The sequence below is a fragment of the Notolepis coatsorum genome (assembly GCF_963971535.1).
Source record: "Notolepis coatsorum genome assembly, chromosome: 4".
Lineage (NCBI taxonomy): Eukaryota > Metazoa > Chordata > Actinopteri > Aulopiformes > Paralepididae > Notolepis > Notolepis coatsorum.
In genome coordinates, this window is record NC_140168.1 from 162,171,411 (window position 1) to 162,183,593 (window position 12,183).

Genomic DNA, 12,183 nt, shown 5'->3' on the forward strand with positions numbered 1-12,183 from the left:
GAGTCATTGATAAGCGACGGGCAGATTAGACACATATCCATAATTTAAAACATAGATTAGGCGTTTTTAACGCTAACATTGAAGTGGATGGTAGCATTCAACAGGGTTTTCAATGTTAATCAAAAGCACAGAAAGTGTTAAGATGCCAAATGTACGCTCGATCGCGCATCTGATGTGAGCCCGATTGTACAGCCTCTCCAACGTTGGCAGTCACCTATACAAAAGCACATACTTTTCCCCCACACATTTACAATGAATATTACAGACCCGCCTGTCGTGCACAGACCCAGGGAATTTGGCAACCACGTTTGTTATTATATTACTGGCGTTGCACACAACCTGGGTGTTGATTGAATACGTTACCTCATTTAAATACCCGCAAATAGCACAGACGCACAGAGAGACGCAATGCTTATGGCAACGCAATTAACACCGTATTTCACCCTTTGCGCTTGCTTTGTGAATAGCAAGGTGTGTTTCGGAGCTATTTGCACAGGCATAGCGTCAGAAAAAGCTGTGCAATCCCTTTGTGAATTCACCCCTATGACTCCAGGAATGGTGATGATTGACCTGCTGCACATTAACAAAGTAAGATGTTGCAAATGTATACGTCAATACGTCAGCCATCACAAATATAATCTTTCAGATTCTTGGCGCATGATGCTGCCCAAACACTATCCACATACTGTACACGTCTGATTCCTGTTCTACTCACACCGGCCTGTGACCATTATGCCGTCTTTGAGGGTCTTGGTCCGAGACTTGTTGTAGATGTGTTCACAGAACTCGTGGGCCTGCTGGACGAACGCCGGCTCCAGGTCGGAGTCCTGCATCTCCTCCATGCGTCTCATCTTCGCACTGTTGGCAGGCCTCTCGAACACGAAGCACGAGCGAGGGTTGAAGTAGTTGCGAAGGCAACAGCGAGGTTGGTTGTACTTGTCGTTGGTTGAACCTTTGAGACCTTCAAAGAACAAAAGCATACACACAAGACCTTTTATGGCCCACTAAATACATAATAATAATAGAACAGTGGTTCCCAAATTGTGGGGGGCGAAAAAAATTAAGAATAATATACATTTTAGCCTACCAAAATTGATAAACGCCAATGTCAACAAATATTTACTGACATTACTGATTTATATGTGTTATTCTTTATACAAGGCACATTCAGAAGCCTAAATACCTTTGTGGCAAATTATTAGGCACATTATTATTATTTGAATGAAAATAAATCTCCTATCCTACTGTAGGCCTACAACTACATGTTTAATTAGGTCTAATTATTTCACAGTGGCACAGGATCATTTGCCAAGCTTTTGTTCTTTTTCAAATAAAATTGTAAACTATAATTGTGTCTTTGTGTCTTGTTATGTTAATCTTGTCTTATTAGTAGTAGAGGAAATGGCATGTTTGTAGCCTCAAATTAATTCTAGCCTACATCTAGGTGGGGACCAGGTTAGGTGGGGCTTGACAATATTTCCAACTACCCAAGTGGGGCCTGATTGAAAAAGTTTGGGAACCACTGTGTAGAATCCATGGAGACAATGGATTTGCAGCAGATGCTTTAGCTACATACAAGAATCACAGGATGTAAATTGACATGATATTAGACAAAGACACTCAAACAAGACATGGCTTGTCTAGTCTTTAAGGTTTGTGCCAAGAGACCTGTGAGCAGTGCAACAAAATGCTAAATGCTCATGTGTAATGTTTGTACATGAATTATTTCATAACAGCTAGTAAACAAAAAATGGCAGATATCATAAGTCATCTATTTGAATAATGTGCCTGCAGATAAAATCAAACCTGTTTTAATTTTGAGAGCATTCTCCAGGTACTCGTTCGATGTTATGGATTTCCCATCGAGCTCCAGTTCCAGGCTAAAATCTCGGACAGCCCACACAAAGGAAGGGAAGAAACCCATGTATTCTGAGTCGTCAGCTGCACGTGACGGGCCAGACTTCACTTTGATATGCTCTGTGAGTTCCGCCACATAGCTGTATGGGTTGGTGTTAAAGGAGTAAAAATATCACATGACAGTGATGACACTGTCTGTTTGCCAATCTACATACAGTAAAACCCTAGACTGGGCAGTGATTTACTTCAAAAGTTGTGCCCTTCCATGGGTTCCCTTTAAAGGAATACACCAACGTTTTGGCAAATAATATCTATGGTCAACTTATTGTTAGCGTATAGCGTGTAGTGTATAGCGCTTTTCAAGGACCCAAAGTCGCTGACAAAAGGCAAAAACAAATAAACATAGAACCACAGGGAAACAGGGAACAATATGAGTACACAAGAACATAAAACCACGAGTAACAGACAACAAATACAGAAGCCAGTAGGGGAGACAGTCGGGAAGTAAGGAAGGGACACCGAGGTTGGGGGGGTCAGGATGCAGGATCCAGAGTCAGGATGCAGCTTGTGAGTAAGCCGATCACAAAAACCCGAACCCCTAAACCTGGCAGTGTTAGTGCCTTGCTCTACCCATTGAGCTACACAGGGAATGGAGCCCCTAACCCTGGCAGTGTTAGTGCCTTGCTCTACCCATTGAGCTACACTGGGAATGGAGCCCCTAACCCTGGCAGTGTTAGTGCCTTGCTCTACCCATTGAGCTACACAGGGAATGTAACCCCTAACCCTGGCAGTGTTATTGCCTTGGAACTCAAACTCATATCAATATAACACTCTTGAATTTCAATAGTAATTTATGAAAGTTAAAGATTGTCCTTAAAGATTATGAAGGTTAATCGCTGCTTATTGGAGGGAGGATATCTAGAATTAAACCAGCATTGGTGTTGGAACACTAACTCATTTGAACACTATTGAATTTCAATGGTAATTAAAAAAAGGTGATCAAATAGACACACAAAAATAATTCCATTTTGTTGACTTCCGCACATGCAAAGGGACAGAGGTATTGAAGATATAATATTGAATATGTGAATAATGTGAATATGTGAATATTTGAATATGTGAATATGTGAATATGTGAATAATGTGAATATGTGAATATCCAATATCAAACTAACTTGACCCCGGTCACTAGCAGACCTGTTTAGAGAAAGAGTGCACTCTTTGAAACTACAGGCTATACAGAAAGAAAATGATGACAAATGATCCTCTTCTCTCAATCAAGTGAAGGATACTGAAGCTTCTCCAGGGCGTTGTTGTCGATGGTACCCATGCTGTTGTAGACCAGGGTGCTACTGAGCAGAACTGCCATGGCAAAGATCCAGATGTCGTTCTTCTCATCGCCCTGAGGGTACAGTAGGAACAAGTACTTTAATGTTTTATATTTGCTTTTAACCAACCACTAACAGTGTACCAAAGACACAATTTGATGAGACAGCGTTAGATTAACTGTCCATCTTGCAGCAACACATAAGCGTCTGGTACTCTTACATGTGTCTGGCACATCCTACACTACACCACAACGACAGCCGCACCTCTGAGCAGACTCAAGTCCCGCCACCCCTACAACAAGGCGGCACAACTCGAAACTGGCCCCTGTAAATGTCCGAACACAACCCCCCCCAATGTACAGTAAATTACCAAGTATGGTCTTGTCAATATTCCAATGTAGTTTTGTTTGTACAGTTGTACAGTGTCCCCCACCCACCCCTCCTACCGAACCTCACCCCCCCCCACTCCTACCCAACCCCCCCCCCCCCCAACCACCTCCAATGTACAGTCCCCCCCACCCCCACCCCCCCACCTACCCAATCCAATGTACAGTTTCTACATCAAATGTATATACTCTTTTTTCTGGACTCTTTTTGTATCACAAACAGTACTGTATTTGCAAATCTGGTATGTCATAAATGTATAGATGTAGCAGTACTGTCTATCTGTATGTCATGTATGTCATATATGTTACGATGAATTGAAAATGGGGGACCCTGATGTAAACAAGACGAAAGTCTTTCTCTGGTCTGCATCCCCTTAACAATTGTATGTATTGAGCTGTACTGTACTGTACCCATTCTGCAATCTGTTAATAAAGTTTTCAATCAATCAATCAATCAATCAAACAAGAGACTGGCTGGGCCAACCCGCATCCACCACTACATCTGGAATCCAGGAGATGGCGCCACAGGAGATGATCTTCCATGCCGGCAATGGACTCTGCTGAACCGTATACGAACTGGGGTCGGTACTCGGTCGCTTCAAAGCATCATTGAAGAAGTGGGGCCTGGTAGACAGTGCTGCATGCGAGTGTGGAGACCCTGACCAGACTGTCGAGCATATCCTCACCATCTGCCCCCTAATTATACAGACCACCCTCGGAAGCCAGTCTCTTTGACGTGGGACCAGAGATAAGGGCATGGCTACAAGACACAGAGTTGGACCTCTGATGTTACCCGAAAGACTCTTACATGCTTGTAGATATGTAACAATAACCCATCCATCTACACTCATTGCACACACATCCACATGCACACACTCACTTAAAAAAACACTCACCTCAACACTCACTTTAGACACTTTAAACACTTTAACACTACACCATATTGTATCTATTAAAGAGATTTGCACTACATCCACACCACATTTTTAGCATTTAGCTTCTTTCTTTTTAAGTTTGCATTTTTGTACCTCATTGTCTGCATTTTTTTTACCTCATTGCCTGCATTTTTACTTAGGTTGTACTTTAGTTGTATATTGTATATTTGTATATCGTTGGGACTTATTCCTCTTTTACTTACTTTTTTTTACTGTATTAAACACATTCTCAGGGGCTCATACAGAACCAAGCATTTCACTGTAATGTATATGTACTTTATATGTGACAAATAAAAGCAAACTTGAACTTGAACTTGAAGGGTGTTTCCTTTTGAAATTGTGGGACTGTGAAGACTAATTTAGAGTGCATTTCTCTAAATGGATTTCATATATTCAGAGGAAAATAGTAATAGTATAGTAATATAGTAGAGAGACCAGATGCCGATCTTGGATCAGATCGGTCCCATCTCTAAAAAGATCGAATCTTTGAGGAATCGAATATAACGACTTCTCACCTTCTCTACATCCCCGAGTCCCTCTGTGTCCAGCAGTACCAGGGTGTGGTCCTTCAGTTTAGGGTGGGGCACACACCACATCCAGATGCCTTTGGTTTTGGACTGGATGGTGGAACCGAGAGCGAAGCCTGGGGGTCAGAAAACAATACTTCAACAGAAGGATGGGAACATTTGGTGACCACTACAGAGGCTGTGATTGTGAGCGTGTGTGTGTGTCTACAGTATTTGTGCATGCATACAACATGTATGTGTGATTGTGTGTTTATGAAACCCACATATTCTATGGTCTAAAAGGCCTGTAAGTAAACTGAATAATAGCTAGCTACTGTAAGGACTTTTGGTCCCTCTAATATATAGCTGAGCAGAAGCGCAGTTGACTCACAACAAAGTTCAGTAACAATACGTTGGATGTAAAACCGGAAGAAATGTTTGCCAAATGTTGGAGTATGGGTGCTTTAAAGGAACACTGCAACATTTTGGGAAATTAGCTTATCGTCTTCTCCAGAGAGAGACAAGTAGATAGATACCAGTTTCCTCTCTGTGCGTTCAGTAGAAAGCTACAGTATCTGGCTGCATGTTAGCCTAGCTTAGCACAATGAATGGAAGCGGACATGACCGGTTAGCCTTCGGAAGAGGTGTTAGTTGGACAATGCCTAGGCTAACCGGTCATGTCCGCTTCCATTCATTGTGCTAAGCTAGGCTAACATGCAGCCAGATAGCTTTCTACTGAACGCACAGAGAGGAAACTGGTATCTATCTTCTTGTCTCTCTCTGGAGAAGACGGTAAGCTAATTTCCCAAAATGTTGGCGTGTTCCTTTAAGGACGAACACAAGTCCTCACCTTTTTGCACTCCGGCCAGCTTGTTCATGAGGTAGGATTTGCCAGTACGGTACAGGCCCACCACTCCAACCACGACCACCTGCTGCTCGATCTGCTCCAGAATGGCCTGGGCGCTGGGCACCACGCACAGCCTCCCCTCACTGTCACTCTCGATCAGACACACTGGCTCCTTCATAGGCACTTTGCTGGCGGCCATTATGGTTTATGCTACTCCAGTCACGTGACTAAGAGGAAAGACATGAAAAAGGGAGAAGCAAGATATATAGGGGTGTGTGGCAGCCAGTGTTGTAGTAGAGTCACTAAATCTCAAGGTTGAGTCTCGAGTCCCCAGTGTTCGAGTCCGAGTCCAAGTCTGAGTCACCAAAGAAGAGCCAGAGTCGAGTCCCCATTACCCTAGTCCGAGTCCAAGTCATCAAGGTTGAGTCCACTTCACTCTGGCAGTCAAAGAGCTGACATACAAATAAAAAAGGTCTACATTAAACATAAATGACACAGCGGTCACCATTTCAAAGGGAGTTTATTTACTTTGTGACACAATAGCCAAACAAATACACTAGCCATCAATATCTTATGCCAACTGATTAGGGCATAAAAAAATATGTATATCAATTAACAAGTCTGGGTCCTCATCTGCACCTTCCGAGTCCGAATGCAGTCAATGCTCGAGTCCAAGTCCAAGTCTGAGTCATCAGTGCTCAAGTCCAAATCGAGTCACAACACGAGTCCTGAAAATCAGTCCAGGACTCAAGTACTACAACACTGGTGGCAGAGGTCTGTGGTGAGAGTGAAAGTCCCACTGAGCTCTACGTGTCCTGCTGCCCGCTCCACACTCTGCCACAGCGTGTCTTAAAGGAACACACCAACTTTTGGGGAAATTCGCTTATTTGCCATCTACCCTGAAAAACTGGGCTTTTGAGGTGATGAAATCACTGCGCCCAGGCAGCAGTGGTTCGGCAAAAAAAATTCCGAGTAAGCATATATAAGCATCTATCTGCTTATAGAAAACGAAAATGTCTAATTCATTTTTTTTTCACATGGTAAATACACAGGTCACAACATGTTTACAGGAACGTTTTGTAGTTGTATTTGGAGTGTATTTCGTGAATGTTGGGAACTTGGCTACACTGGCACACCTACTTCCAGTGAATGAGGCTAAGCTAGGCTAACAGTGCGGCTGTTCCCGGCCTAAGCCTAAGGGCATGCGTCCACCTATCTCACAAAAATGCTGGCAGTGCGCCGGTAGTACTGGGGGTGGAGCGCTTGCGGTGAGAAAAAATAAACGCAGCGCGAGCCTTTGTCTGAATATGCGCCCAGCGCTCTGAAAGTTCAGAAAGTTTCAACTTTAAACGCTGTGTGCGGCCGCACAAAAAAGCTGAAAGGCGCTGAAAAAATAAGCCAACTGCAGCGCATTTCCTTACGCTCCGTCCCCAATGGGATACATTGAAAAAAGACGCTTGCACCAAGAAATATGAGGCAGGTGGATCCGCGCCCTAATGCATGCACAGAGAAGAAAATGGTATGTATCTGCTTGTATAACTCCAGGGTAGATGGCAAATAAGCAAATTTCCCCAAAAGTTGGTGTTCCTTTAATACGGGCCTGGTGCAAGCCAACGCCAAACCAACACCAAGAGAGTTGGCACTGTAAGTGTCTGATCAGCTGATTCAACGTATTGCCTGCTCCATTTAACCATTTCCCACACCCTTGCCGCTACATAATATACACCATGCCGGCACAGCCAAATGGAGGGCACCGAAAAGTCGAAAACCTTCTCGACCGGAAGTATTTTTTAAATGTTTATTACACAATGAAACGGCTAGCGAGAAACGCACAACGGATAGTTTCACTTCCGATAGTAACCTTGGTCGCTCTCTCTCTCTGTGTGTGTGTGTGTGTGTGTCTAAATGGATAGGAATGTGTTACTGAATAAATGTAATAGACCTCTGGTATAGATGGATAAATGGATAGGAATGTGCTACTGAATTTTAGGTTCTTTCCCCAAGGTGTTATTTATGGAATTCCCCGTAGGCTACCATTATCTTGGTCATACAGTCACATAAATGAGGAAATGGGTTCGGCTACTTAGTTTGAGAGTTTCAATGCTGGTTTAATTATGCCAATATTGTTAGGTCATACACTGATTTAACCTATTAATCTTTTGCTTATCTTGATCTGTCCTTAAACTTCTTAAGCAGATGCCACCCACGCATTATTTTTCTTTAGTTTGTAATGAGCAACTTCGAGCCTGTTTGTTTACTTCAGACACCATACATAGATCAATAGAGTAACTATGTCAGTAGGTCCCTATTCGCCCCCCCCCCCCCCCTTTACATAGGATAACCAAATTAAATCAAGTACTTCCGTACAATGAAAGTGAAACAATAGCGCAAGACGGGTATTATCTCAAAACAAGGATGGAATATAATTTCTATTTGGAACAGAAATGGAATTGAATATTTTACATTACTCCACGTCCTGGATCCTTTTTCCTGTGCTGTGAGAGTTTAAAGCGTTAAAAAAAGAAACACAATAAGGTACTCACCAGAGGTCTTCTCAGTCTGGAGATTTTAATGGCGAACTCCCTTTATATGATCCGGTTTTCGAAAGTGAAAGTGAGTGTGAGCATTATTACCTAATGTAAAGTCCAACCATAGTCAAGCCAGCTCAAATAATTATTTCTACTTCTGGTCTGAATCTCTGAAATACCCTAATATACTGTACAAATAAAAGTCACCATTATAATGTTGAGGAACACCAACACGACCCTTACCTTTATTTTGAAGGCAAAGTTGCTCGACCGGAAGTGTTGTTGCAGCTTAATTACACAATGAAACAGCTAGCGAGAAACGTACAATGGATACTTTCACTTTCAAGTTCAAGTTAAGTTTCTTTATTAGTTGTCATACAAACATACAGAATACTTTTATATGAAATGCTTCTATCTGTTTTGCTCCTGAGAGTGTGCTAGATAAAAATAGATAGGTATAAAATAAGTATATGAATGAATGAATGAAAACTTTATTTAACAGATTGGAGAATGGGTACAATACAGTACGGCTCAATACATACAATTGTTAAGGGGATGCAGACCAGAAAAGACGTTTGTCTTGTTTACATCAGGGTCCCCCATTTTCAATTCATACTTGACATTTATGACATACACAACATACATGACATCATGACATTTATGGCATAGGGACATGACATACAGGTATATAACTGTTACATTGGCGACATATATGATATGCAAATATACAGTACTGTTACCCATAGATCCTGACAGAGTGATGGGGAGGACGGAGGAGACTGTACATCAGGAGGGGGTGGGTGGGTGGGAGATAATTAAATATACATACGTTGGGGAGAGAATGATGTATTGGGGAAAGAATAGACCACTACACCTCCGCGTTACATTGAAATCGGGGAGGAGATTGCTGATAATGTGGACGAGAGCCGTGATGTAAGTGGTTGCCGTTGCCGATACGGCTGTGGGGGTGCTAGAGACATGATCACGGCGTGACCCATAACTAATCGATCAGAACTTACATGGCATCCAATGTAATAAAAAAAAGTTAACCAACGAACTCGATTCTTGTACCGGATCTCCTCACTGCACTGTAAAACCGAATACGTTTCCAGAACTTAAAAAAATTTACGTAATCCCATGCCTCAATTTTTTTAAGTTGATAAAACTCAAATGTTTTCAGTTGCCTAAGACTTACAATTCTCAGTTAAGGCAACTCAAATATGGTCTGTTACTGTGACTTAAGGTTCTCAGTTAAGTCAAATCAAATATGGTCAGTTACTCTGACTTACAGTTCTCAAGTGGAGTCAACTCAAATATGTTCAGTTACTGTGACTTACAGTTCTCAGTTAAGGCAGTTCAAATATGTTCAGTTACTGTGACTTAAGGTTCTCAAGTGGAGGCAAGTCAAATATGTTCAGTTACTGTGACTCAGTCCCGGCGCCATGGGCGGGCATTAGGGGGCCGGGCCCGCCCACTGAGTCAGCTGTGCCCACCCTGGTAATTTTTTTTCTTTTTTTTCTCGATCAAAGTCAACTATCCAAATCCTTAGTCGGGGACACCCCTAGTGGGCACTGATGTCAACAACAACACTACTGAAGCTAGCACGGCACTCTGTGAGAATTTGTTTTCTACCATCAAGAACATCGCCTTAGTATGCTTCATCGACGCAACTAAGGCCAATTTAATTCAGTTGGCATTTGAGAAGGACTTAACAAAAAAGTTCAGGAATGAGTGGAGGGGCAGTGTTTTAAGAAGATTTCACTCTGTCCCCAAACACTGCTTACCTCTCTACTTATGATGGTGAGTAGCCTGTGGAGGAATTTTGTTTGCTTTTTTATGCACCTTATTTTTGTCAGTTCAGTTCAGTTTGTCAGTGAATTCAGAAGTGTTGAATAAATGGAGACTTTTCAAAGATATAGAATATAATAGAATAGAAATGTATTATCCTGAGGGAAATTTGACACTGCAAATCACTCAACATTAAACATTTAGACAGAACAAGTCACAAATAAGAATAACAAAACAAATGGCCTAAGAATAGAATAAAATGAAATAGAATAAAAATAGAATAAAAGATACAGTAAATAAATACAGTAAAAATATACTGAAGTCTACAGTAGGTGTAATATTGCACAGTGCTGTTTAAAAAGTAAGAGTCCAGGAAGATGGTAACTGTCACTCTGTGCTCAGTGATGCAGTGAGGCACAGTGATGCATTGTATAGTCTGATGGCTGTCGGAATGAAGGACTTCCTGTGCCGTTCAGTGCTGCATTTAGGTAGTGTGAGCCTATAACATGCTCCTCCTGTCAGCCAAATCTGTGTATAGTGGGTGGGAGGGGTTTTCCCTGATGGCCTGGAGCTTAGCAAGGTTCCTCCTCTCCGCCACCCTCGCTAGAGTCCAGCTCCACCCCAACCACGCTACTGGCCTTCTTGACCATCTTATGCAGCCTGTTTGTGTCCCCTGCTCTCAGTCCGCTGCCCCAGCAGGTCTGTTATATATATCCGTTCAGTCTGTTTTTGTATAAGTGAAAGTTCTTAAGATAGAGAGAAATTAGATTTTTAAATTGCCTCTCTGCTGTTTAGTTCAGCACCATGGGCAGCGCCAAGCAAGCCACAGCGCCGCTGTCCCAGCTGAAACGTATAAAAGGGAACCTGTGTTGAAAAACCATTGTGCCCCCCGAGAACATTTTATGCCCCCCCACTAATTTGTTTCTGCAGCCTGGTCTGTGACTTACAGTTCTCAGCTAAGGCAATTCAAATATGTTCAGTTACTGTGACTTAAGGTTCTCAAGTGGAGGCAACTCAAATATGTTCAGTTACTGTGACTTAAGGTTCAACCTTAAATCCATGTGATTAAGTTAACAGAACTCAAAGACATTGAGGCAATCTAATGCCTCATTTCTTTTAAGTTAATCAACTCAAATTTTTAAGTTAATCAACTCAAATATTTGCAGTTACTATAACTTAAGGTTCAGCTTTAAAATCCATGTGAATAAGTTAACAGAAAAATAACTACACAAGCACATTATATCAACTTCAAACAACTCTTTTATTTTTTTCTATTCAAAGAGTATACATATATAATCTGTATGTTAGCAATGTACAATAACACTGTAAACACCGTATACACTGTTTTTGGACTATATTACACGTATGTTAACAATACCGACCAGGTATTAGTGCCTCGCAAAGTGCAGATATGAAGTTTTCCCCTTTTTTTGTATGCATTTAGGAGGTTTTGTTCTTCATCGAAACTATTTATCTTACAAAAACATTGTGTTACAACTTCAAACTCTTTATATTTATTTCTATTCAAAGAGTATACATCTATTTATCTTACAAAAACATTGTGTTGCCCTCTCCAACATTATGGCAATGTTAAAATTGAAAATATATATATAGAAAATATATATAGAAAATAAATACATGCATGTTATAACATGTACATACAATGTAATGTATATTACACATTTAATCCCACTGGTCACAATAGTGTAATAATGTTTGTTATAAGGCTCTGAAAATGTTACTGAATGATGTATCAATGTATTTCCAGCAAATATTGAAATAATAAAGGGTCTCAATATGTGCAGTGCACATGACCAGAGCCGTTTACATCCTGGCTGAATTACTCAAATTTGTATAGTGTGGTCATAGAATGAGCAAACATGTTGACGGCAACTATTGTGACCGTTGGGATAACACAGTGTATCTATGTACAGTACAGAATAAAATTTATAGATTATCTGAAAATTGTCAATCCGCTTGGCACATGTAAAATTCACAAACGTTGTGC

General features: G+C 41.4%; 1 protein-coding gene across 1 annotated transcript in view; it reads right to left on the reverse strand.

Annotated features, from left to right (window-relative positions):
* The window catches only part of LOC311227353 (guanylate-binding protein 7-like), a 94,039-nt gene extending 85,552 nt beyond the window's left edge, over positions 1-8,487 (reverse strand). The window contains exons 1-6 of the mRNA XM_084312969.1: positions 8,403-8,487; positions 5,863-6,086; positions 5,022-5,149; positions 3,150-3,259; positions 1,807-1,997; positions 716-961 (exon numbers count right to left, since the gene is read on the reverse strand). Of these exons, the coding sequence (XP_084169095.1) occupies positions 716-961; positions 1,807-1,997; positions 3,150-3,259; positions 5,022-5,149; positions 5,863-6,058 (871 nt within the window). The 5' untranslated portion in view covers positions 6,059-6,086; positions 8,403-8,487. The remainder of the gene's footprint in view (positions 1-715; positions 962-1,806; positions 1,998-3,149; positions 3,260-5,021; positions 5,150-5,862; positions 6,087-8,402) is intronic.
* Positions 8,488-12,183: the final 3,696 nt, after the last annotated feature.